General features: G+C 48.4%; 1 protein-coding gene and 1 long non-coding RNA gene across 2 annotated transcripts in view; one reads left to right on the top strand and one right to left on the bottom strand.

The window, feature by feature from the left end:
* The window catches only part of LOC132250384 (uncharacterized), a 228995-nt gene that overhangs the window by 154931 nt on the left and 46277 nt on the right, over nucleotides 1-27787 (bottom strand). The gene's annotated exons all lie outside the window — the stretch shown is intronic.
* On the top strand, nucleotides 14982-22057 carry LOC132250383 (uncharacterized). Its single transcript, XM_059727238.1, has 2 exons — nucleotides 14982-15819; nucleotides 20680-22057. Exons 1-2 carry the CDS (start codon nucleotides 15540-15542, stop codon nucleotides 21015-21017), a joined length of 618 nt encoding a protein of 205 aa, XP_059583221.1. The 5' UTR covers nucleotides 14982-15539; the 3' UTR covers nucleotides 21018-22057.

The raw sequence follows: 27787 nt of genomic DNA, 5'->3' as shown, positions 1-27787 counted from the left end.
GCCAGTGGATTGTGGAGGACCCAAGGCGACAATTGGCCAGTTTCTCCAAGAGACGATCATGGGACACCAGATCGAAGGCTTTTTTGAAGTCAAGATATATGACATCAATCTCATCTCCCTTGTCCAGGTGATAGGTCACCTGGTCGTAGAAGGAAATGAGATTGGTCAAGCAAGACCTACCCGCAACAAACCCGTGCTGGCTATCCCTTAAGATGTTGCCGTCGGCCAGTCCATTAAGGATGGCCTCCTTAATAAACTTTTCTAAGATCTTCCCTGGGATAGAAGTCAGGCTGATGGGCCTATAGTTAGCCAGATCCACTTTCCTCCCTTTCTTGAAGATAGGCACCACATTGGCCTTCTTCCAGTCTTCGGGCACTACACCAGAGCACCAAGAGTTTTCAAAGATCCGCGCTAGAGACTGGGCTATGATGCTCGCCAGCTCCTTGAGTACCCTGGGGTGAAGATTGTCAGGGCCAGCTGACTTGAAGGTATCCAGCTTCTCAAGATGTTCCTTCATGAAGTCAGCATTAATGGAGGGCAGGGGATCACCCTCACCCAGACTTCCTGGCCAAGTAGCAGGCATGGGCGTCCCATGGGGCTGATGAAAGACCGACGCAAAGTACCTATTTGATAGGTTGGCTTTTTCCTGGGCGTCAGTTGTCAGTTGCCCCATCTGGTTCAGCAGGGGTCCAACGTTGCCCCTGCTTTTCCTCTGGCTCCCCACATATCTGAAAAAGGACTTTTTATTGTCCTTGATGCTCAAAGCTAGCTGGAGTTCAGTTGCAGCCTTGGCTTTCCTGGTCAGCTCCCTACAGGACCGGACCAGTGCAGAAGAATCCTCCTTGGAGGTGACTCCCATCCTCCATCCTTTGTAGTCCTTTCTTTTTAGCCTCAGGAGGTCTGCTAGGTCCCTGGAGAGCCAGGGGGGCTGCTGTGCCCTCTTGCTGCCTTTCCTCCGAGATGGAATAGACTTAGTTTGTGCATTGAGGATCGCTCCCTTGAGGAGCAACCACTCTTCTTGAACTCCCCTCTCCCTGTGGTCACAGTCCCTTAGGGCCTCACTGACAAGCCTCCTGAGCTTGTCAAAGTCGGCTTTCCTGAAGTCAAGGACTTGCGTGTTGCTGACTGACTTGCCAGCTTTTCAGCGGATGGTGAAGGTGATCAGCTCGTGGTCGCTGTCACCCAGCTTCCCATCGATCACTAGGTCGCCGACTAGGTCATCCCCAGTAGCCAGTACCAGGTCGAGCAGCGCTTTGCCTCTCATTGGCCCATAGACTTCTTGAGCCAGGTAGAGGTCATCCACGCACGAGAGGAAGCTCTGCGATCGCTCAGATTTTGCTGAGCGATCCTCCCACGAGATGTCTGGGTAATTGAAGTCACCCATGACAACCATGGTCCTGGAGCAAGCTGCCTCAGCCAGTTCCTGGGCAAACTCCTGGTCAAGCTCAGGACTTCGGGTGGGAGGTCTGTAATAGACTCCCACCATTGTGTCCCCTGTGCCTTGTTCCCCACGGATTTTAACCCAGAGAGTCTCCAGCCGTCCACCCTGGTCGCCAATATCAGCTTGCAGGGACGCGTAGCTTTCTTTAACATAGAGAGCTACACCCCCGCCCCTTTTCTCTACACGATCCCTCCTGTACAGGGTATAGCCATCTATCCCTGTGGTCCAGTCATGGGTGGAGTCCCACCAGGTCTCCGTTATCCCTATGACATTGTAATTGTTTGCACTGACCAGGAGGATGAGCTCCTCCTGCTTATTCCCCAAGCTCCTGGCATTAGTGTACAGGCAGGCAAGTGCCCCCTGGGGGGCTCCTTTGAGGAGAACTAGCTCATCATCACAAAAAGGGGAGGTGTGAGAGAACTGTCTCTTTAAAATACCGCATACATTGTTAGTTCTGATTCATAGATGTTTGGGTCGGAGGGGACCTCAGCAGATCATCAAGTCCAACCTCCTGCTCTGGGCCAGAAAGAGCACTGGGGTCAGACAACCCCAGCCAGGTGCATGTCTAGCCTCCTCTTAAGGACCCCCAAGGTAAGGGGACAGCACCACCTCCCTTGAAAGCCCATTCCAGATATAGGAAAGGATTCTGAAAGATGCCTTTAGTGTCTAATTCAGAATACTTCACTGTCTAAGAATTGGATTACTCATTGTGGAAAGTGTCTGAAACATCTCAGAAATGTTGGGTTAAGGCATTTAAAAGCTATCCATCTGCAGAATGTTTACACAGATTCATTCTTGTAGAAGTGTGTTACACATCCGGTGTATTATATCCCAAAATTTTGCTAACTGCAAAATGTTTTTGGCTAGAGAACTGCTCATTGGTGCAGCACCAAGTGCACATAATACCATCACCAACTACCATGTAGGCTGAAGGAGTCTAATAAGATTTAGATCTTGATCCCACAAGTCTTCTCCAAAACATGCAGCAGGCTATTTGTGAGAATAATCTGTCCTGGCCCTATATCTTAGCCTTAGCTCACCTCTGTTCAGGCTTCAACCCTCTCAGCCTTAGCTTGGTCACACCTTTGCTCAGTGCACAGCTGGAAACCCAGTGTGTCCACAGGCACCCTGCTGCCCTGCTGCATGGTCCCCTGTTTACCCCTACAGACACAACACAGTTCTTCAGTTTAACAACCTACAATAATCAAAACCCCAAACATCATCAGATGGAGCCGGGTACCTCTCTTCGGGCTCTCTACAGCTCCTACCCTGATTGGTTGGCTTCTCCCAGCCCTGGCCCTCCTAAGCCTACTCACAGTTCATCTCTATGCCAGGAGCTCCTTCCACTAGTAAAGCCCAAGCCAAACTGTCTGCTCTGAAACTGAGCTGGTACCTCCTTGGGTTCCACCCCTTCCAGTCTCATGCTCCTGACCAGCCCATCCACTTACTAAGCCGCCTGCTCAAAACTGCATTTGGTTCAGCAGAGCTGCAGCCCTTCCTCCCTGCCTGGAGTTTTGCCCTGTTTGCCTATTGCCTGGATGGCTCCAAAGCCATTACAGGCAGCCCTAGAACCTTTATCTGAGCTCTCTCCTGGCTGCTTCCTCTAGTGCAGCTGGTTCTAGCTCAGCTGTCTACATCATATTACAGCCTTCTAATGTTGTTTTCTTATTGTTCAAGTTGCAGAGATTAAGAGACCCTACAACAAGTGTCAGGAGGCATGATTTTGGGGAGGACAGATCAGATCCCATCATACCTTTAATTAAAGGTCTGTCAGCAGCTTTAGTATCCCAAATTCTCTAGAGACCCAGCTACAGTTTGCTTCCTGCAGACCCTAGCTCTTGATTGTTCTCCAGTTTCCCTCCTCCTTCTGAATCAATCATTTAAAAAATTCAGATCTTCTGATCAAACACTGCTCAGCCTTGGCAAAACCACCTTGTTGGTGCTAAGAAGTTTCCTCTTAAACTGGCTATTGCACTTAAAAGAATGCTTCTTAACTAGGAGGCAGTTTTACCTAGTTTCATAGTTGGTAGGGTTGGAAGGGACCTGAGCAGATCATCAAGTTCGACCCCCTGCCATGGGCAGGAAAGGATGCTGGGGTCAAACGACCCCGGCTAGGTGTCTATCTAGCTTCCTTTTGAAGATCCCCAGGGTAGGAGCAAGCACCACTTCCCTTGGAAGTTGGTTCCAGATCCTAGCCGCCCTGACTGAAGTAGTGCCTCCTGATATCTAGCCTGAATTTACTCTCCGTCAACTTATGGCCTTTATTCCTTGATACTCCCAGTGCTCGGGGGAACAGGGACTCTCCCATTGCCTGCTTGTTTCCCTTGGCCAGTTTATAGATGGCCACCAGGTCCCCTCTCAGCCTTCTCTTGTGAAGGCTGAACAGGTTCAGGTCCCGTAGCCTCTCCTCGTAGGGCCTGCCCTGCTGCCCCCTGATCATGCAAGTGGCCCTCCTCTGGACCCTCTCCATGTTGTCCACATCCCTCCTGAAGTGCAGTGCCCAGAACTGGATGCAGTACTCCAACTGCAGCCTGACCAGTGCCACATAGAGGGAGAGGATCACCTCCTTGGACCCACTCATGATGCATCTGTGGATGTATGACAAGGTGCGGTTAGCCTTCCTGACTGCATCCCCACATTGGCAGCCCATGTTCATCTTGGAGTCTATAATGACTCCAAGATCCTTTTCTGCCTCTGTGCTGACGAGAATGGAGTTCCCCAGCCTGTAGATATGCTGCTGGTTCTTTCTCCCTAGGTGCAGTACCCTGCACTTGAGAATAAGATGAGATTCAATACTGACATCTGCCCACCCCTGCAACCTGTCCAGATCCAATTGCAGCCTGTCCCTCCCTTCTAGTGTGCCCACTTCTCCACACATCTTAGTATCATCTGCGAATTTGAACGAAGTGCTTTTCACCTCCTTGTCCAAGTCGCTGATGAAGAGGTTGAACAGTGCAGGCCCGAGGACTGAGCCCTGGGGGACCCCACCGCCCACATCCCTACACGTAAAAAATGACCCTGTGACAGGGGACCTCCTGGGGCCGAGCTCTGTGGCCCGCCCGCCTGTCACCGTGACAGCAGGCCTACTCAGGGCCGAGCTCTTCGTAACCCGCCCACCTGTCTCTGGGCAACCGCCCGCTTATCTCGCCCGCCACGCCTTTGATGATAATTGATTCATATATCGATGTCAATTAAGCGGGAGGCTGCCCGCTGTAATGCCCCGATGCCAAGGGTGCTCTGCAGCTCCGACCTCCCCTAATACTGCAGCCCAAGCCTCACAGATGGCATCATGGAGTTCTCCTCATCACCGGCCCCATACTGGGCCCCAGAATCGTCCTAACAGGACCCCTCTCTGATCCTTCCTATCAGGCGGCCACTCCGCCATCATCCAGGCTACCTAGCCCCCCCGAAGCTATGTTCCCCTCTCGGGTGTGGTTCCCCCGGAACCTTCAGCCTCCTGCCCTGGCCCACCTCAAGGCCAGTCAGGACCCCAGGCCCCCGGCTCTTGGGCGTCCCTCGCGGTGGGCCCCCGGCCCTTTTGACTGCCATAGTCCTGGCCCCAGCTTGGGCCAGTCGAGGGTACTCTCCCCTTCGGACTGGGTCTCTCTAGCCGCTCACTCTGTCACTGGGCCTCACCATGCCACCACTCCCCGACCTCTCGGGGGCAACCGCAGCACCACGCCCACATCACTCCCACTCTCGGGGGTCCGCCCTTTCTGGGCCCCTCACAACACAGGCCTTCTAGGCCCTCCAACATACGCACAGGTAACCCACCCGGTGCTGGTGGGAGCTAGGGGTTAAGGCACCCCGACCAGTGATAACTGGCCTGGTATTTCCTGGGGGCTCCCGCGCCACTGAGAGCCCCACCAGGCCACCCACTCCCGGCAGGGTGCAGTTTCAGGTCATGCCCAGGACCAGGAGCCTCCTGCCAACCCCTTGCAGCTCCCCCTTACCTCCAGGTCATTCACAGCAGCCCTACGGCCAGGCAATGTTGCTGCCTGGCCTCCTGCAGCCAAACTGCCCTGCTTATAAAGGCAGCCTAGGCCTCAAAAATGGCTGCCCTAATCAGGCACCTGGAGGCTGCCAGCTCCAGGCCCTTAAAGTGGCAGAGACACCCTGTGCTCTGCCACAGACCCATCCACCAACACTCTCTGGGTGCAGCCCTCCAGCCAATTGGTGACCCATCTGACTGTATGGGCATCGACACCACAATCTCCTAATTTTTTTACGAGAATGGGGTGAGAGACAGTGTCAAAGGCCTTCCTAAAGTCCAGAAAGACTACATCCACCGCGACACCTGCGTCCAAGGATTTTGTGACCTGGTCATAGGCCACCAGGTTGGTCTGACAGGACCTGCCTCTAATGAACCCATGTTGGTTGCCCCTAAGCATACAATCCCCTGCTTGCCCCTTGCAGATGTGCACCTAGATAATTTTCTCAAATAGCTTCCCCAGGACCAAGGTAAGACTAACAGGCCTATAATTTCATGGGTCCTACTTTCTCCCTTTTTTGAAAACGGGGACCACATTGGCCCTTTTCCAGTCCTCTGGCACCTCACCAGAGCACCACACATGCTCGTAAAGCTGTGCCAGGAGTCCCGCAATGACTTCTGCTAATTCCATCCGCACTCTGGGGTGGAGATCGTCAGGACCTGCTGATTTGAACACGTCCAGTCCCACCAGAAGTTTCCTGACTAGGTCCTCACTGACCCTGGCCCTGGCTGTGCCTCCCCTGGGACCATCGGGGATCCCGGTGGGGGAGATGACCTGGTCCCTGCTCAGAAAAATGGAGGCAAAGAAATTGTTAAATAGGTTAGCTTTGTCATCTGGTGAGACCACCAGATTTCCAAGCATGCAGAGGCCCCATGTTACCCAGAACCTTCTTTTTACCCCCTATGTATTTAAAAAAGAATTTCTTGTTATCCTTGATCTGGGTTGCTAGTCCCAGTTCCATCTCCACCTTGGCCTTCCTAACAGCCCCCCTACAATCCCAAGCAACAGAGGTATAGTCCTCCCTGGTGATGGCTCCCCCCTTCCATTGGATGTACGCCTCCTTCTTAGCTTTGAGACATTCCTGCGTGCATTTGGTGAGCCATGGGGGCTTTTGAGCACTCTTGCCCCCTTTGATCTGTGTTGGGATTGCCACTTTTTGGGCTTGGAGGATCATCTCCTTCAGAAACAACCAGTCTTCTTGGACTCCCAACTCCCCACGCTCTGAGACCTCAGTGCCTCCCCAACTAGTCTCCTTAGCTCGATGAAATCTGCCCTCCTGAAGTCCAGGCCTGCTGTCTTGCTGCAGGCCTTTGCCACCCTGCACTAGATGGTGAATTCCAATAGGTGATGATTGCTATCACCCAGGTGATCAAGCACCCACAGTCCCCTTACCAGGTCATCACTTGTGGCCAGGACCAGGTCTAACAAAACATTTCCCCTGGTGGGACTGTGCAGTTCAAAGTTTCTTTAACAATTCTTTTTGATCTCACTCCATGAATTCAGGCACATATACAAATATACCAAGATGCATGTGATATTTATAAAAATACAAATATTTCCCAATTCTACACATACACATCCAAGTATCCCAATACCTCTTTTAGCTACAGCATCACACCCAAGTCCAGGCAATTACCCACTCATTATTTCCAGTTCCTATTCAGAGCCACCACTCCCCAGATTTCCCTCCCCTGTAATTATATCCTAAATTCTTTGCTCCTGGATGACCTTATATTTGTCAATATGGAAATGCATAAAGCTTTACTGCACCCAGCCTACCAGATCACTCTTTGAGTGATATCCTCCATAACCAACCCTTTCCATCACTTACCATGCCTTCAGTCTCTACATGATCTGAAAACTTTAGTAATACATGATAAACACATTGTAGACAGGAGTTAACACCTGTGCTCTCCTTCTCAGCATTCCTTGAGCTTCTAATTCCCATTTATCTTTGACAACAACTCACAAAATTTCAATATCTGAGCTCATCTGTGAATACATCCAAGTTTGTCCTGTTCTCTGCCTGAAGCATCATCATAACCTGTTGCAGAACACAGGCTATCTGTTACCACTTCCCTTTCTATGCTTCTTTCTATAAAGTGTTATCCATTAAAACAAGTATATTGTGAGACAGTGCATTTTTTCCAGATGATTCTCAGCAAGAATATGCTACATTAATATCTGGAAAAGTCCTTGGCTTCAACTGAATTATATCAGGAATGAATTTTCTCAAAATAATTAAGCTGAAAAAGAGACCATTAAAATGCTCATGTGTTGGCATTAGTTCACGTCTGGAAGAAAGATATAGTTGTTGAATTCAATTACAGTTTGTTCTGCAAGCTATAAAATTGGTTCCATAATCTTCACCAGCCCATTTTAACAATTAACCATGCTTCATCTGAATTAGAAAACCACTATGTAAAGAAAAGTTGGGGGGAAAAATAATTTTACTCTAGGACTTTAATATGCCCCTCCTACTCCTAGGTATAATTTTTTTCCAGTATTTTCATAAATACAGTATAAGCTACAAAAAATTCTAAAACATCTTATGAGATATTGCCCTTATTACGTTCATTGTTTCTGTTTTTCCCCCAAGAAACAAGTTATTCTATAATATATAAGTAATGAAATCATAAATAATAAACTACATTTTTACAGCTATCCCTCAATATGAGGGTGATGACTGCTGAGGAGGTGGAATACTGGTGAGTTAAGATGGCTGAAGAGTCCAATCCGTGCCCTGCAAGTCTTTCTACAGATATGACTGGTGGTGCTTTGCGGGGGGCACAGCTGTTGGCCAAGACATTGTACACTTTCCTTCATCCTCTGCCATTTCTCAGCTTCCTGAGCAAGACAGTTCTCTTCAAAGTAGACTGTAGCTTGATGTATGGTGCAGTGCCATTGAGACCTGTTACCAGCCAGCACTTCCCAGTTTGTAAGGTTGATGCCATCCTTCTTAAGGTATGCTTTCAGGATGTCCTTGTAGTGCTTCTTCTGTCCTCGATGGGTCCTCTTACCATGACCGAGTTGAGAGAACAGGACTTGCTTCAGGGGATAATTGTCAGCCATCCGCACACAGTGGCCAGCTCAGCGGAGTTCATGTTTCATGTTCTTTGCCTCAATGCTGGATATATTAGCATCAGAGAGGATGCTGCCATTGATGCAGTGGTCTTCCCATCCAATTCAAAGGATCTTGAGACAACACTGATGGAACCATACCAGGTGCTTAAGATGGCTTTGATATGTCACCCATGTCTCACACCTGTAGAGGAGCATGGGGATAACCACTGCATTGTAGAACAGGATGCTAGTTTCCATCTGAAGATCTCAGTCAGCAAAGATATGGTGAACCAGTTTTCCAAAGGACACACGCACAGTGAATCCTATGTTCAATTTCTGCATCAAGACTGACTGACTTGGAGAGGTGGATGTTAATTTATGGGAAATGCTCAACGTTTTTCATGGGTTCTCCACCAAAGGTAATTTGTGTGGAGAGGGGACAGTTTGTGCTGGGGTAGGCTGATAAAGCACCTTGGTCTTCGCAATTAAGGGAGAGTCCCAGGCTATGATAGGCACCTGAAAAAAAGGTCAAGGATGGACTGCAGATCAGTCTCGTGTGCTCAAGGATAAAATAGTCATCAGCATATCGAAGGTCAGTGATGCCAGTCTTGGTAACTTTTGTTTTGCTGTGGAGGTGCCGCTGGTTGAAAAGCTGACAGTCCATTCAATACACAACCCCAATTCTGGGAGGAAGGTGGTTATGGATAAGAATCAAAATCACAGCAAGACAGATGGAGAAAAGGGTAGGGGCAATGACACAGCCCTGCTTGACACCGGTACGGAAGGTAAATGAGTGTTTCTGATCCATTGCAAAGGACTGCAGTGGTCACCCCATCGTGGAGTAGCATGAGGATACTGATGAACTTCAGTGGACAACCAAACCTAGCCAGCACCTTCCATAAGGCTTCACAACTGATGGAGTCAAAGACCTTGGTTAGGTCAATGAATGCCATAAACTGCTCTTGGTGATGCTCTCTACACTTCCACTCCTTGAACTGTAACCTTGCCATATTAGAGAGGCTTGTGTGTTGTAATGACCCTCAGAGCTATGTCATCTGGAGTCTTCTACTCCTGGTAGGGTCTCCCCTGGTGAACAGGCCTGAGGTGAAGTCCCAGACTAAGCATGATCCAAACTCCTAAAGACCCCAACAATGAAACAGGCATACTTGAAGACCTGCTGTTTCTCTGTGGCTGTGAAGGAAGATGAGGGCTTCAGCAGGATGAAGGTCTCAAGTTGTCTTAGACATCCTTTCCACTGGGTTCAGGGCTCTTTCCTATCAAGTTCATGTGGCTGTCGCTTGCACACCAGCTTTCCCATGTTAAAAAGATGTAATGAGCAGGCCTCTTCCAGGAATGTTAACATCTCCCACGAACCAAGTCCTGAGGTGATGGATAAGTGGCAGCGGAGACAAGAACAGTGATCTCTGGGAGTCCCTGGTCACAAATCTGCAAGTAGTTGGCGGTCGTGTGATAGTTGTTTTGCACTTACTGAGACAGAAGTACAATTTAGTGGCTCTGGTTGTGACTGAGCAGTCCTCTTTAGGATCCCCTCTGCTCACCCTGAATGGGGAAGGGGCTAGAAAAGGTGTCCAAAACATAGGTTGTCCCAAACCCTCTGGCTGGATTGCCACAGCCGTGGGGTTACTCTACCTGCCGCCAAAACCAACAAAATAAAGTACTGAAATTCACCATGTCAAATGTCCACAGTCTCATGGACTCCCCAAATAGTAGGCATCCTGAAAGAAGAACCACTATAGCAGCTAGAGAGCTTGCAAGATATGACATCAATATTACTGCCCTAAACAGGCCTGTTGGGCAAATGAAGGCCAGCTGAAAGAAAGAGGTGGCTACACCTTTTTTTGGAAAAGAAAGTCACCTGAATAGAGGCACGGTCATGGGGTTGGCTTTGCCATCAAGACCAAGATTGTGTGTCAGCTTTCAGGACTCCCTGTGGGCATTAACCAGCTTCTTATGACTCTCCGCCTCAAGTTCAGTAATGATCAGTATGCTATGATCATCTGTGTATATGCCCCCATACTTGACAATGAAGAAGTCAACAAAGAACAATTCTGCTGTGCTCTTGACATAGTCCTGACTGCCACTGCTGAGGAAGACAAGCTCATCCTTGTGGATGACTTCAATGTAACATGTTGGGCAACACTCTGAATTCTGGAGTGGCACCATCAGAAAACAGGGGGTGGGGAAAGTCAATTCCAATTGTATCCTCCTCCTCAGTAAATGTGCAGAGCATGACTTGCTCATCACAAATAATACCTTCAGACAGCATGACAAATATAAGACCACTTGGAAACACCCATGCTCCAATCACTGGCCCCTTCTTGACTATATTATTGTCAGAGCCAATTGTGACAGGGGCAAGCTTTCACACCCAGTGCAAGCCCCAGCCTGCCTCCCATCTATAAGCCAGCCACTCACCTCACTTGTCTGCCATGCCTTGATGTAATAGTATTGAGGTGTTAATGAGGTGGGAGGCTGCCCATTTTGAACCCCAATGGGGAATATCCACAGCTCTGTTCCATCCCTACACTGTGGCCCAAGCCTCACAGATGGCACCCCAGCCAGCTAACTCAGCTGTATCCCTCACCCCATTAGCTGTGGTCCCCTCTCTGGGACCTTCAGCTCCCCCTTAGGCTCTGGCCCCATCTCAGGCCAGTCAGGATCCTGAACCTCTTGCTCTCTGGTCATCCTTCACAATGGGCCCCTGGCCCTTCAACCCCACTCTGGGTCCTGGCTCCAGCATGGGTCAGTTGAGGTACCTCGGGTCAGGTCTAAGGTGCATGCCTGTCCACAGGGTTTAGGGGTCCCCCATTCCTGGCTCAGGTGCTTCACAAAGCATGCCTGACCCCGTGGGATCACTCACCCCAGCAGGCTCAGGCAGTTCATGAAGCTTACCTGGCCTTCCCTGTATTAAATAACCCAAACAAAGGTGGGAGCTGAGGTTAAGGCACCCTGACCCACCTTACACAGGGGAGGTGATCACTCCTGGCATTTACATCGGGACTGCAAAGCCACCAGCAGCCCCACCAGGCCTTCCTGCCCCAGCAGGGTGCAGTTTTAGGTCATGCCCAGGACCAATGAGACCTCCAAGCCATCCCCATAACCTCACCCTTACCTTAAAGATGTTCCTGGCAGAGCTCAGCAGAGTGATGTTTCTCCTCTGCTGGTTAATCATGAACTGCTTTCAACTCAGGGAGCTGGGCCTTAAAATGTCCACCCTAATCAGGCACCTGCCCCTCCCTGGCCCAGTCCTTAAAGTGGCAAGCACTACCAGTGCCCTGCCACAGCCATGATTGCACTGATGTCCATATCAACCAAGTCCTGAGAGTTGCAGATGACTGTTGAATGGACCACCATTTAGTCAGCTCAATCATGGACATGCAGCTTACACCGCTACAATATAAATAACTGAAAGGAATGCAGAAAAGATTTAACACCAAGCCCAAGGTAGATACGAGGCTCTTCAACAATGCCTTACTGAGAGGCTTTCTGACAGTGGCAACACGTAGGGGATGCACAGGGGTGCACATGCACCCCCTAAGAGTGCTGGTGCACCCCTGACAGCCAGCATTCCCTACTTAGGTGATAGGCGGGGGGGGAAGGTGGAAACGCTGGTGCCCCCCCGAGGCAGCTGGTCAGGGAGTGCTGGTGCCCCCTGAGAGTGCCAACCGGGGAGTCAATGGCTGGCCGCTGGGGGAGGCAAGTGCCCCCCCTAACTCAGGAGGCACCAGTCACCCATGCTCTCTGACCTGCCTGATGACATCAAGGACATCCATGCATATTGGGAAGAAGTTAAGAACAATATTCACAAAGCATGCACTGAATCAATTAGATACTCCACTTACCATCACCAAGATTGGTTTCACAAGAATAATGAAGAAATTCTAGCACTTATCCATCAGAACAGAATCACATTCTGCAGTTGGCAAGCCTGCAGCTCCAAGCAGCAAAAATGAGAGGCTTACTGCTGTAGTTCAGAGAAGGCTATGGGACATCAAGAACCAAGGGTGGCAAGTGAAGGCCATGGAGATCCAGAGTTTTGCTGATCAGTATGAAATGAGAAGCTTCTTTTAGGCATGTCACAGTGGGTCCCCAGGAATGGCCGTGATGCCCCTAGGGCTCCGTGATTGTGCCAGCTTCGCCCTGCAGGAGCCTTCTAATCTCCCCTGCCATGTCTTGTTAATTAAAATAGTAGATAGGGTGGCTGTCCTCAAGTTGCTATGCAGTCACGGTCCTGATGGCCCCCATTAACACCATGGTTTTTTAGGCCCCTTGTTGGGTCCTGTTCTAAGTAGATGCCATGCGAGACAACTCAAGCCGTATAGGCTAGATGTGTGGCTCTAACACCTCCCCTTTACCATGCTCCATGCCTCACAGGTGGTATATCAATGTTATCCCTGTAATGAAGTCTTGGCCTAACTGGGCCTTCTGTTATCACTGGGTCCCTGGCCCCTGTCTCTGCACCCTCTCTGGTGCTGGGGCTCTACACAGTAGTGTGCCCCAATGAGGGCTCCTCCTCCCCAATAGCCTCAGCCTGGTCCACTGGATTAAACAACAACATAAATATGAGCCCCTGGGCTACAACCTAACAATAACAATACCAATGGCACTGGAGGCTACACTCTGCACCTTTAAGAGGGCCAGTTTCTCCCTCAGCAATTTGTGCCTCCTATCCCCAGGTATTTTAGGAACTCCTAGAGCCCATTAGTTTTACCAGCAGCTGGACAGGCAGCCAAGCATCTCTGTGGAACTTTCCTGCATGAACTCCTTCCCCCCTGGCTGCTGCCAGAGCATTCGTTGCCTCCAGACTCAGCCCTGGGACTTATATGTCCTTCTTCTGGTCAGCTGACTGGGTGCAGGTGCTAGCTAATTCCCTTATTAGCCTGCTGCCACAGCAATCTGCACCTGTGGGGGTTCTGCCTGGCTTCTAGGGCCCTCTCTCTAGGCAGTTTCTGCCCTTAAAGGAGCAGGCACAACTTAGTGCCCTGTGACAAGGCAATAAAAGTCATCCATGGGCCATGTTCCAATAGCCCAACCACCTTGCAATCCCAGGATGGCTCCACCCTTCTCATGGATAATGTATCCAACAAGCAGCACTGGACAGAGCACTTGAACTGTAAATCTGAGGTCTTAGCTGCCACCATCAACTCCGTCCCTCAACACCCAGTAATTGAATCTCTTGTTGATCCCCCGTACTTTAAGGAAGTCTGGTGTGCCATCACCCAGACTAAGAACAATAACATGACAGGACCAAATGGCATTTCCGCAGAGGTCTTCAAAGCTGGTGGAACAGCGCTAGCACAAAAACTTAACCAATTTCTCATCAAAATATGTGTTAACAAGAAAGCTCCACCTGACTTAAAGAATGCCAACATTGTGACCATCTTCAAGAAAGGGGAAATGTCAGTGTGTGAAACTACCAAGGCATTGCCCTCCTCTCCGTTGCCAGGAAGATTCTTACTCACATAAGGATGTGGATCACTTCCTCCTCCTTGCCGAAGATGTCCTTCCAAAATTACAGTATGGCTTTAGACCATCATGGGTACCACTGACATGATTTTTGTCAGATGACAGATCCAGAAAAAGTGTAGAATAAACTACATATCTGTAACCATGAACTACATCTATCCTTGCTCCACCCTCACTACTGGTTGCAACACATATGTATTGTGCCTTGTCCAAAGAATATCTAAACTCAAGTCAAGAATCTCATGCTTTTAATATTCAGTCTGTTAAGCACTTTGAGCTCTATGGGTCTTTGTACATGCAATAACATTGGCCTTTAAAGTGGCTTGTCCTTTTGCACTGTGTTAATGGCATTGCTAGTTACACACTTGGCGGTGTATTCTGCTTTAATGGCATTGCTATTTACATGTTCAGTGGCGTATTCTACTTTAAATTACTTTCTTACGTAGCAAGGTAATACCCATCTGAGGTATTTTAGTTTGCTACGTAACAAAGTGCAATGGTGCATGGGGTCACTGGAAGCCAATGTGGTCAGGGAAGTTTGAGCATGACGGGCTTCCAGCACCCTGTGCACCATCCCCACCACCTTCTCCCACCACCAGCACACCAAGCCACTATTCTGCTGCCTTGCCGCTCTGCCCCAGGGACAAGCCAGCCATTCCTGGACAGTCCCAAGTAGCGGGAAGACAGCGGGGATGGTGCAGGGGTGCTGGAGCTTACCTGCCTCTCCTGCAGGGAGGGAGCAAGGTGAGCTGCCTGTGGGCTGAGCAGTCCCTGAGCTGCAGGGGACTTCGGTGCTTCCCTCCATGGTGGCAGCACCCCCCAGGCGGCACCCACCCACTGGCACCCAGCCCGGATGGTCCCTGGGGGCGCCACAGCTGCAGTGGGAAACACTAGGCCCCATGCAGCTCAGAGGCTGTGCTACCCAGTGGCAGCCAGTGTGGGCAGGCTTGACTGAAGAAGAAAAAAAATGGTGAGGAGCCTCTTTTTTTTTTTCTCCCGGAGCCTGCCTGAGCTGTGTGGGGGCCCCTTACTGTGGTAAAAATACAGCATAATCTATACACCCTGCTTTTGTAATTGCTTATGCACGCCGCATGTTTTTACTCTCGCTTCCACACTTATCACTAAGACAAGTAGACTAACAATTGATTTACGAGTAGAACTAAAATTCTGCAGATGGAGCCAGGAACGGATGCAATAAATAATTCCTTACAAGAGATAAGCGAAGAGGGACAGGGAAAAATGTTGATGCAAAGAAATTGTACCCTGACCGAAGGATGACCAGAGGGGCTTAAGAACTGCCCCTGGGAGGGGATTTAAGATGTAAATGATACATGTATGTAAACCGTCATAAAACATGTAACTGCTAAGACATACAATGCAAGACGTAATGCTAAGTCTGCCAATAATTGCACGACACGTTGAAATCTATTGTTTACATTGGCTATAAAAAGAAGCTTCAGACACAGTTTGAGGTCGACTCTGATTTGAGCGACTCAGCTCCCTGGTCAATCTGTTTGCAAACAAATAAACTCGAGTTGGACCCGGCCTGAGTGTGTATGACTCTCTCCTTGAGGTGTATTGGAAAAGCCTCCAGGGGCACGAAAATGCCGTTTGTGCAACAATTTGGCAAGCCAGCCAGGAGTTGCCCTCGGACCACCTCGGGGTCGTACAACAAGAAAGGAAAAGGGGTCTGTGGAGTGGCCACCAGACCGCTTTTGGAGTCTGCCACGGGCACCGGGAACGTGAGTCGGGACACCCGGGAGGTTAAAGGCTCTCCATTGAATGAGTCATCCAGGCTGAGTGGGTCCAAAGAGAAGGTGCCAGGGCATTGGCAGAGTAAGTATTCGCTTTCCTTGTGTCACTTGAGTAGTCTACCGGGGAGTTTTGGGAGTCCGGACATTGGTTTTGGAGTTCAGCATATAGGTCTGAACTGTGAAAGTCTGGACATTGGTTTTAGCATTCAGCATGTTGATCTGAACATTAGCCCCGGGGACTTTGTTCATTAGAAACATGAGCTGCTGACCAGGTCTGGGACTAAGGCTGAGTCTAGCCACCCTGATTCTGCCTAACAAGGTAGTGTCAAACACAAGGGGGCTCAGCTGGAACCTCATGACCTACTGGACAGGTGTTTGAATGATTTTGTATATTGGTTGACACAATGGGTTCGGGTAGCTCCCGGGAAGAAAACTCTGTGACCCCATTAGGATGCATGCTAAGAAATTTTAGTAAATTCAAGGGAGATTACAGAATGGACATGCCAAAGGACGGGTTGATTATTTTTTGTCGATCAGAGTGGCCAACATTCGGAGTAGGCTGGCCGGAGTTTGGTTCTTTTGATGTAAAATTGGCTAATGCAGTGTTGAATGTGGTAACAAGGGACAGTCATTGGGATCAATATCCATATATAGATTGCTGGATAAGCGCTGTGATGAATCCTATTCCCCCATGGGTCCAAAAGTGTAAAGGGAAAATGTGTAAAATGTTACTGGCAAAAGACACTGGGAAAAAGCCCCGAGTCCTTCCTGATTCTGATAGTGAGGGAGATCTGACTCAGGGTCTGAGACGCAGAGACCAAGCACGATCACCGGCCAGTACAAGCTCTCCGGGAGAGGAAAACTCAGAGAGTTCCCTAGCGTCATCCCAGTCTGGCCCCAGCAGCCCGGGAGAGGGAGGCTCAGCGAGTTCCTCAGCGCTGTCTCAAACCAGCCCGACACTCTGGGAGGGAAGGGGGAAGAAGGCCCAAGGAGTCTCCTTGCAACAGCCCCCCTTCTTATGAACGTGAAGGAAAGGTCGACTAACCCCCGCAAGAGACCGACCCGGTTCAGCCCTGGTTTGGCCCTGGCTGGTCTCCAACATTCTGGGATGGATGGGTATCGGCTAGACCCCCTCGTAAGACCCGCAATCAACACCCAAATTATGTGTGTCCAATGAGACAAGTAGCAGCTCCAGGAGAGGAAACCACCTTTGTTTATGTGCCGTTTCATATGTCAGATTTGTTCAATTGGAAGAATCAAAACTCTTCTTTTAGAGAGGACCCCGAGAAAAAGCAAAACATTCTGATCAGTAGGGCAGACTCACCGCCCCACCTGGGCTGATGTTCAAATGATGTTACACACCCTTCTGACCTCAGAGGAGAGACGCTTGGTACAGGGAACGGCGGATCGGATAGCCGTGGAGTGCATAGGGCAGGGAGGAAATATACAGGGCATATGTCCTATTGAGAGTCCCGATTGGGACAACAATTCGGAAGACGGAAGGGAGCGAAACAATAGGTATTTGGGAATTATAGTGGAAGCTCTGGGCAAGGCAGTGCCACGAGTGACTAACCTCTCTAAATTATACGAAGTCCGTCGGGAAGGATGAATCTCCCTCGGTTTTTCTGGAGCGGTTGTTTGATGCCTTTAAAAAAATTTAGTAACTTGAACCCTGAGGCCCCAGAAAATCACCGCATGGTGAATCTGATGTTCATTGGACAGGCAGCCCCAGACATAAGGAAAAAGCTGCAAAAGGCTGAAGGGGGACCAGGGAAGCCTCTTTCGGAACTCATGGAAATTGCATATAAGATTTATGGAAACCAGGATCAGGTAGCAGAGAGGAAGGAGGAAAAGCGCGGGCAAAAGCAGATGGCAATGCTGGTGGCTGCCTTGAGCAAGAATACAAACATAGGCGGGGGATGGAAGGAGACACCTGAGGGGGGGGCAGAAGAAAGGAAAAGGCCGACTTAAGCCTGATGAATGTGCATATTGTTGAGAGAAGGGACATTGGAGAAGAGATTGTCCTAAACTGAAGGACAAAAAGAAGGAAACCCAATCGGGGGTCCACCAGATGCAGGCGGAATCCTAAGGGGAAGATTCTAGCTGAAGGGGACCGGGGTCCAAGGCCACCGCCCTACGGGCAAACCCCCAGAAGGATCCCATGGTACATATAAGGGTTGGTGGCAGAGATTATGAAGCTCTGGTGGATACCAGAGCTACCTTTTCAATGATCCCAGTGAAACCCCCTCTAGCTAAAGAAAGCGGAAAGCATGTGACTGTAGAAGGGATAGAGGGAAGGAGAACCAGATTGCCTGTGTGTGAGCCCCTCCTCACGAAGATTGGGAATAACATGTTGGAGCATGCCTTCGTAGTATCCCCTGCCTGCCCAGTAGCTCTTCTGGGGTGAGATTTACTAACAAAATTACAAGCAGAAATCTTCTTCTGTGAGGGTCAAATTGTAGTGCGGCTGCCAGTGAAACAGGGCTCGAATTATCAAATGGCCCTCCGGACAGCCAAGACCGTGCTAGAAGCCAAAGGAATTGAGATTTTAGAGAATGTTGATTCATGTATATGGGCAGATGGCGCCTCCTTCAGGATTGATATAAGACCTGAGAGCTGTAAACAAAAAGATTTTAGTGGATCATCCTATGGTTCCAAATCCCCACACCATTCTGACCCAAGTTCCAGCAGATGCCAAGGTATTTTAAAAGATGCTTTCTTCTCTATTCTGCTACACGAAGATAGTCAGAAATTGTTTGCCTTTGAATGGGAGGACTCAAATTGTTATGGACAGTGTTACCCCAGGGATTTGTCTCATCCCCTCATATCTTTGGAACAGCATTGCAAAAAGACCTGGAGCATGGAAAGGGAGACACCCTGAGATGGCGTTGTTGCAGTATGTTGATGATTTATTGGTAGCAAGTCCCGATGTGCAGATGGGAAAGAGAGCGACAGAATCCTTGCTGAATACCCTGGGAAAGAAAGGGTACAAAGTGTCACGGGAAAAGGCTCAAATTTGCCAGCCAAAGGTCACCTTTTTGGGTTATGAAATTGAGGAGGGGGTTCGGGCTCTGAGTAGAGATCGAATTCAAGCAATACAGGATATGCCTGCCCCCAGAAACCCCAAAGAGCTGCGAGCTTTCCTGGGACTAACCGGGCTTTGTAGACTGTGGATTCCCAATTATGGGGGAAAAGCCAAACCCCTATATGAATCCCTCACAAAGGAGCGTCTCACAAATTGGAAATGGATTAAGGAAAACCAACATGCATTTGAGTTATTAAAAGCTGCCCTCTTGCAACCCCCAGCGTTGATGATTCCAAATGGGCACAAGCCCTATAGACTGTATGTGCATAAGAATAAGGGGGTGGCCTCAGGGGTCTTAACTCAACCAGTGGGTCCAACTTGGAAGCCCGTGGGCTACTACTCCAAGGTCCTAGATTCATAGATTCATAGATTCATAGATGTTAGGGTCGGAAGGGACCTCAATAGATCATCAAGTCCGACCCCCTGCATAAGCAGGAAAGAGTGCTGGGTCTAGATGACCCCAGCTAGATACTCATCTAACCTCCTCTTGAAGACCCCCAGGGTAGGGGAGAGCACCACCTCCCTTGGGAGCCCGTTCCAGACCTTGGCCACTCGAACTGTGAAGAAGTTCTTCCTAATGTCCAGTCTAACTAAGTTCTTCCTAATGTCCTAGACCCAGTGGCGAAGGGGTGGCCTGCATGTTTGAGGGCTGTTGCTGCCACAGCTACTCTTGTGGAGGAGGCTCAAAAGATTGTTATGGGAGCTGATATGGAAATATATACCACATGGAGTTCCCGAAATCCTTGGAGGAGTGGGAGGAAAAATTCTAAACCCCTCCAGACAATCCAGATATGAAATCTTTCTCCTATCTAATCCAGGCCTTACCTTCAAGCACACCACTGCTTTGAACCCAGCCACCCTGATGCCAGAACTGGGACCCCCGTGCCATGATTGTTTAGAGGTATTGACTCAGACAGTACTGATTCGTCCTGACTTGGCAGATGACTCACTTGAGAACCCGGAGGAGGAATTCTTCGTAGACGGTTCAAGTAGTGTAATACATGGCGTACGGCATACGGAGTGTGCTGTGATAACATTGACTGAGACTATGTGGGAAAAAAAAAAAATCCTCAGGGATGGTGGGTCGTACCTGGAGGAAAGGTATTAGTACCCCGAGGCATCTTAGGGGATGTACTTCACCAGTTACACTATTCCACCCATATGGGGGGCACTGCCATGGCAGATCTGTCAGTTCGTCAAATAGTGGCTCCAAAACTCTATTTCGACACCCAGAGAGTGGCCTCTCAGTGCCCAACCTGCCAAAAGGTGAACCCAAAACCCGCAAGACCACCAGCCCCCATGGGAGGAAGACCGTGGGCGCATTATCCTGGACAAGCCTGGCAGATTGACTTCGCTGAACTTCCAAAGTCCGGTCGTTACCGTTATCTGCTGGTATTGGTCGATCAACTGACTGGATGGGTGGAAGCATACCCCACAAAAATGGCTACCGCATCCACAGTGACACGAGTACTACTCCACGAGGTAATACCCCGATTTCTGTTGCCTGAGTCTATTGAGTCAGACCAAGGAAGTCATTTTGTGGGGAAAATAGTACAGGAAATGTCCAAAGCTTTAGATATCACATGGAAACTCCATGCTCCATGGAGACCCCAGAGTTCAGGTCAGGTGGCACGCATGAATAGAACGCTGAAAGCCGCAGGCACTCCCACTGGCTTTAACTCGTATTCGTAGCACGCCATGTAGAGGGATTAAATTGTCACCTTTTAAATTAATGTTTGGTATGCCTCCCAGAGTCTTGCCAGCAGAGTGAAGGGAACAGATTACTGTAGATTTGGGAAAATCTGAAATTTGGGAACATGTTATCGCCTTGCAGTCTGTTTTGTCTTCCCTACACAGGTTTGCTGCACCTATTCCAGAGTCTCCCGCTTGATGCGCTGATCCACAACTTTAAACAGGGTGACCAGGTCCTGGTAAAGAAGTGGAGAAAGGATCCTCTTGCGGAAAGGTGGGAGGGACCCTACCAGGTGCTGCTGACTACACACACAGCTGTTCGCTTATCAAACAGCGATAAGTGGACCCACTGCTCGAGGGTAAAGCCTTTTCATCAGGAGGACACCAACTCCCAGGGTGTGGTCAATCCGGAAGCTGATAACACTGGGGAACAAAAAGCCAACAAATGGAAAAATGAACCTGCTGGAGGTTTAAAGTTACGCTTGCAAAGATGTGGACCCTAATCTATTTGTTGGGACTCTTGTCCCTTCTAGGTATATCGAACCCAAAAGTTATGTCCACCTGTTGTACTTGTTCTCAAAACAAGCTTGCAACCCTCAGTAAGGCTCAGTACAACTGCAAAATCGCTTAGCTCTTGATTATTTACTTGCCAGTGAAGGAGGGGTATGTAGGAAGTTAAATTTGTCCAATTGTTGTGTTGAAATAGATGATAATGGTGAATTGATAAAGACCTTAGCGGATGACATGGAAAAGGTAGCGCATGTCCCAACCCAAACATGGAACGGGTGGAATTTTGATTGGTTTACATCCTGGCTTCCCCAGCCTGGATGGTTAAGGGGTGCGTTAGTGGCCTTCTGTATACTGATGTCAACACTTTGTTTGCTTCCCTGTATGATACCCTGCTTCATGGCTCTTCTGAGACGAACTGTTCAGTCAGTCGTCAACCGAGAGATGTTTGTGCATTATCAGAAGGTAGCCATAGCTGACAGCTATTAAGATTAGAGTTAGAAAGCATCTTGAGGGGGGAATTGTGGTAAAAATACAGCATAATCTATACACCCTGCTTTTGTAATTGTTTATGCACTCCGCATGTTTTAACTCTCGCTTCCACACTTATCACTAAGACAAGTAGACTAACAATTGATTTACGAGTAGAACTAAAATTCTGCAGATGGAGCCAGGAACGGATGCAATAAATAACTCCTTACAAGAGATAAGCGAAGAGGGACAGGGAAAAATGTTGATGCAAAGAAATTGTACCCTGACCGAAGGATGACCAGAGGGGCTTAAGAACTGCCCCTGGGAGGGGATTTAAGATGTAAATGATACATGTATGTAAACCGTCATAAAACATGTAACTACTAAGACATACAATGCAAGACGTAATGCTAAGTCTGCCAATAATTGCACGACACGTTGAAATCTATTGTTTACGTTGGCTATAAAAAAAAGCTTCAGACACAGTTTGAGGTCGACTCTGATTTGAGCGACTCAGCTCCCTGGTCGATCTGTTTGGAAACAAATAAACTCGAGTTGGACCCGGCCTGAGTGTGTATGACTCTCTCCTTGAGGTGTATTGGAAAAGCCTCCAGGGGCACGAAACTAGCCATTTGTGCAACATTACTTCCCTCTGCAGCTGCAGCACCCCCCAGGCAGCTCCCACCTGCTAGCAGCCCACCCAGGAGCTGCCGGGGAGGGGGGGGCGCTGCAGCCACGGAGGAAAGCACTGGGCCTTCATGCAGCTCAGACAGGCAGACAGGCAGGCTCCAGGAGAAGAAAAAAAAAATCAGTCTCCTCGTCACTTTTTTTTTTATTCAGTTGAGCCTGTCTGCGTGGGTTGCTGCCGGATTGCGCAGTCCCTGAGCTGCACAGGGCCTGGTCCTTCCCTCTGCAGCAATGGCACCCTCCAGGACCGCCCAGGCCAGGTGCCAGCAGGTGGGTGCCATTTGAGGGGTGTTGCCACCACAGAAGGAAGCACCGGGGTCCCCCACAGCTCACGAACTGCTCGGCCCACCAGCAGCTCAGCTCCCCCAACCCCGCCCACCGTGGGACAGGCATGTAAGTTGTAAGGATCCAGCCCCCTAACCCTTCTGTACATACAGGGATTTAGTTTGGTTTAGTTCTCCCCAAATTGAAATGGTGGAAACAATGGGGGGGGTTTAGAATCCATTTCAATTTAGGGAGAACTAAAACCCCCATCATATGTACCAGCACCCTATATAAATAATTCATGCTACAGAAACTGTGTCAAACTTGCAATCCCACATATCTGTCCCTGTTAAATTTAAATGCTGCACCAAATGAAAGATTTCTGAAGACATGGATCTTCCATACTCCCCTAGCAAAAGTAAGGGTCAGTCATCCTAGGCTCCAGGGCTAAGGAGCTCTAAACCCACAAACTTTTCATGATAAATCTTCATCACCAATCCTTAAACCATCCCACAGCAAGTTTGCCACAAGTGGCACAGTCAGCTGCTATGTGTGGCATGCAAACCTCTGGACTCAGTAAATGGAGGTACCAAAACGGAGGAAGAGACATTTCAAGTGTCACCACCAAGAGTCAGGTTAACCTTTCCCTGCCCCTGGAATCACTGCTGAATTTAAGGCTTTGAATCCTCATTCACTATGTAAAAAAGTGGTAGTTAAAGGAAAGGGAAAGGTTAACTTGGATCTTGGCAGTAACACCTCTCACAGCAGCGTTCAACCCCCAGTCTGCTCTGCATGGCCAAAGGCTCATGAACCCTTTCATCCAATCTGTCAGAGTTTAACTTGTACCATGCCAGCCCTAGACAATTTCACTGTGGGTAGGACGACACTGTGGCTCAGCACATTCCAGCAGAGAATCCTGCACACCCCCTGACTAGCCACTCCCACTTGAAGTCTCCAAATCTGGAAACAGGATGGTGAAACTGTTGTGGAGGCATCCGCACAATGGTCACACTCAAACATGCCCACATCTAAGGTCTCAAAAACAAGGGAACATATCCCAAGCAGCTTCACTGAGACATTTCCAGGTTTGGAGCATACAAAAAGAAGCATCCCTACCAGGCTTTGCTGGGGACATAGTGTAGATGTACACTTTGGGCTACTGGTCACACCTCCCACAGACAGCACAGCAGCTTTATAACTTATATAAACAATTACCCTATTCTAGTCCTTTATTTGTGCTAAACAGTACTTACGTCATACAATGAGGTACAAGCCCCATTGGCTTTGGTAGAACTAAAATATCAACTAAAATTATTTAGTATGAACAACGTGGAGAAGGAGTAAAATTACCCTAAAATCATCTAGGTCCTCACCAACTGTTCATGCTGTGTTAAAACAGCAGCGAGAAGAATGCTTTCAAGTCACTCTCTTTAGCAAGTCACAATTAGGGCTTTGGTTTCTCTCATTTAGGTCTAATGAGTCTATGGGTTTTTGCTCATGATTAGCAAGATAAAGAACTTACTAAGTGAGTGCCTCTAAGTTTTGCCAGCAATGTTTTTTATTGTGCTGTTTGTGAAGGATAGTAAATGGCATTTACCACTCTACTTCATTAATTAAAAAATTCCAGACTATATTAAAACAGCTTTTAAGCAAACAAGTGTGTTGTCAGTGAAAAGTGCCAGGCAGATGGTGGTAGAAGCTAGTCTTTTGTTCAACCACAGAACAAGAAGAGCAGAAGCACTGCAGCTTCTTCTCACTGCCAACATATGTAATCCTTATGATGGAGGCACCATGAGGACATTTATACACACATTTTTCTGTCCCACAACTTGCCAAAGATCCACCTCTTCAGAGGCAAGCAGAGGCAAGCGGCGCTGCGCTGCATGCAGTTGTATAAGCGGCAGCACACAGGAAATAGCAGCAGTGCACTGTTGAACTAAAGCACCTCCAATGTGTTTTAGTTCAAAAGCACACCACCACCATTTTCTCTGCAATGACACACATTTCATCACATATACAACTGCAAGCGTTGCTGCGCTGGGCACTTATCAAAGTACCCAGCGCTGCAGTGCTTGCATGTGTAAAAACACCATGTATCCATAGGCACCAGGTTGATTCAGTGCCCTGGCCCCTTCAGTTATTGGTAGTCTCCCTACTGAAACTGCTATCTCTATGGAATTCAAATCACTGCGATGGGAAGCTTTTTGTAATTACCTTTGTGCGGCAGGAAATGGTATTAGGCCATGGGTGGTCAACTTGTGGCACATGTACCACAAGTGACACAGGCACCTTCTGTGTGTGACGTGGCAGAACAGGGAGAAAGTAGGGAACACACCAACAAACAGGGCAGGGAACAGAGAGGAGAGCATCAGATAAGACAGGGAGCACAAGACAGAGCGTAGAAAACAGAGCAGCAGATCAGATAGGAATCAGAGTGACACTCAGGGACAGCACAGGGCTTAATTTGTGGCATGCCTGCGAAAAAGGTTGGTCCCCACTGCCTAAAACTATTAATTCCTATCCCACAGAACACTTAAAGGACAACAATTCTTAGCTATATAACAAACATGTTTAGAGGTTAAAAGATATTTCCTCTTATCTATGCCCTGAGCCTTCCAATCCAGTGACTATTGGCTTCTTTATAGTCTATAATTAGTTTAAAATATTCAGCTCTGAACATTTTTTTTATGTCTTTTTCAAGAGCTTCACAATCTTATTTCAAATTGTGCTGCTCTGTGTGTAGAAAAAAGGGCTTTTTACTAAGTCAAAAAAAAAAAGAATTATACCATATCATCATTTCATCAAATCTTGATCACTTGTGTGTGTTGTGCTACAGTCTATTAATTTTTTATTACTTCTCCACATTATCATGAAAAAGGACTACTGGAGCTGAAGTTTCTTGACAGCCTCTTCTAGTCGCTTCTGCCATCAAATTCAGGTCTCTTTTGAAAAGCCAAAGGAAAGTTTGTGTTACCAAAAGCTTCAGTAGCAATTTTTATTTATCAAGAAGGCTTTTTTTTTCCTTGTGCACAACAATGGAAAAAACACCTCTAAGGAAACTATGGTAAAATTTGATATCAATATGAGTGAACAGCTAGTAAGGATTGATGATACTAAAAGTTACTTTCAGATTAAAATTCTAATGCAAACATCACTGAAGACATCACTGATTGGGAAAAGGAAATAAGACTTTGCTGGAATCTTTAGAGATTATTTCATTTCAGATACAAATGTCTAGGCTTCCTAAAGTCAAAGAAGATTCTGCAGCACCTGCAGCCACAATGAAATAAACATGAAATAATTCGGTTTTCTGCTATTATTCTGTTAATGTTCTTTTGACTTTAATGTTGCATTTGTTAGGTGGAGGGGAAGGAGTTATGTGTTTTTAGGACAGCCATAGGTTTAGAAGGGACTTTATGGGAAGGAGGAGACTTCTCCGCTGGGGATTAAACAGGGAAGTGAGGATGGGTGGAGGGAAATAAGAAGAAATTTCTTATATCCGGATGTAAATGGCAGCTGAGAAGCATGGTTGGGAATGGCCCAAGGGTTGACTTTGTAAGTTTTAAGTAGGGAAGCAGTAATTGAGGACAAAGGGGTTTGGAGTTCTCAAGTTTTGGAATATCATTTACAACAGTCTACTATTGTTTCCTACTTTGTGTGTTTGTTTATTGTAATCCGTTCTGAACCTTTTGGATAGGGCAAGATATGAATCTAATATAAAGTCGTGTCACCAAGAACTGACCTCCCTAGCCACCCAGCTTATCTCAAGAGATTTGCAGGGCCCTGACAAGGTGCCTCAGCTTCTAGTGGCTGGTCTAGCAGTCCAGATTTGACACTCTCAGGCTAGGGACAGACATTACACATAAACTGGTTTAAGTGATCAGAAACTGGTTTAAACCTGTAACAGAATAGACATTCAGTGCACATAAAACAGTTTGAAAATGGCCAAAAACAGTTTGAGATAAACCTGGTTGAATGTAGTATCAGACTTAACTGATTTGGCTCAAACCGGTTTATGCAATGTTTGTCCCAGACCCCTTGCTCATTGAAGATAAACCATACTCCCCCAGCATCCCAGCATCTCTCTGGGCTGGGCAGAGCTCTGTTCTCTGCTCCAAAGAGCTGTGCTGACCCCTCCCCTCTGCTGTCTAGCTGAAGCAGGGGTAGGGTGTGGCTAGATGCTGACTTGCCATTGCCCCGGGGCAAATTCCTCCCTCTGTCCCCTCTCCTGCCCCCCGCCCGCCACCTCCACTGGCAAACCCTGGGGATTGCAACTGCTGTTTGCCAGCCTCAGTCTCAGCTCTGTGGCTTGCCTGCTGCCAGGCAGGGACAGAGTTAATTCCTCCCTCTGTCCCCCAGGGGTTTGGCTGCAGTCTCTGTGGCTTGGGAGGGGATTCATTCCATTGCATGTCCCAAAAACGGGGTGGGAGGAGGGGAGGCAAGCTAGTCCCCTGTGTGCAGATTCAAGCCCTGAACCTGTGAGCCCAGATCTAAGACCTGCAGGACCAGACTGAGAGGTGGGAAGTGTTGGCAAAGACCTGACAATAATCACACATACTGGATATGTAGCTAAAGGAAGTTGCAGACAGCTTCACCAAAGAATGCAGAGAGCTACATACCTAAACAAAGCCTCTCTGAATGCCTGGCTGTAAGGAGACACTCTGACCTCAGGATTAGTAAAACTAATTCTTGTCTTCCTGGTTTACATTTTAAATTAGACTAAGTTGTATATGTTGTGTTTTACTGGGCTGTATCTTAGCTTAGGTGAATATTTTTGGTAGTTCCCTGTTGTATGCTTTGCAAATTGCTGTGTTCAATACATGCTTTTTCCCCACCCCCACTCCTCAGTCTGGCAGCAGCGCCCCCCTGCACCCCACACCCTGCACCCCAGCTGGTGGCTGGCATCCCATGTGCTGTGCTAGCCCAGGGCTGGTGTCTGGCCACACCAACTCTGCTCCAGCAGGGAGGGGTGAGAGCCTTGGAGGGCATCTCTCTTCCTCACCTTTGGCTCTAGCTGGCAGGCATGCTCTAGCACCTCCCAGCTTCTGGCTTGAGCCACTGCAGGCATGTGGCTGCATTTCCTGGTTCAACAGAGAGTGTCTGTCCAGTTATTAATCAGTTTAAGCTGCACATCTTAGGCTAACCTGCAAAGAGTGAATCAATTCAGGCTCAGGCTTTTTGAATGTCTGTCCCTAACCTCAATGCTGAAGTCCCAGCTCCATTGCTGCTCAAATAAGACTTCTCTTTTGGTCTCCTTCCTTGAGATCAGGAAATCAGCACTTTCCTGATGCCCCATCCTCTTTGTGTTTCCCCTTAAGCTGGCAATGTAACAAGTCTTGTCATC

This window comes from Alligator mississippiensis, chromosome 4, assembly GCF_030867095.1.
Source record: "Alligator mississippiensis isolate rAllMis1 chromosome 4, rAllMis1, whole genome shotgun sequence".
Taxonomy (NCBI): Eukaryota; Metazoa; Chordata; order Crocodylia; family Alligatoridae; genus Alligator; species Alligator mississippiensis.
Note: the sequence above shows the minus strand (reverse complement) of the source record. Positions and strands in the feature narration are given on the sequence as shown.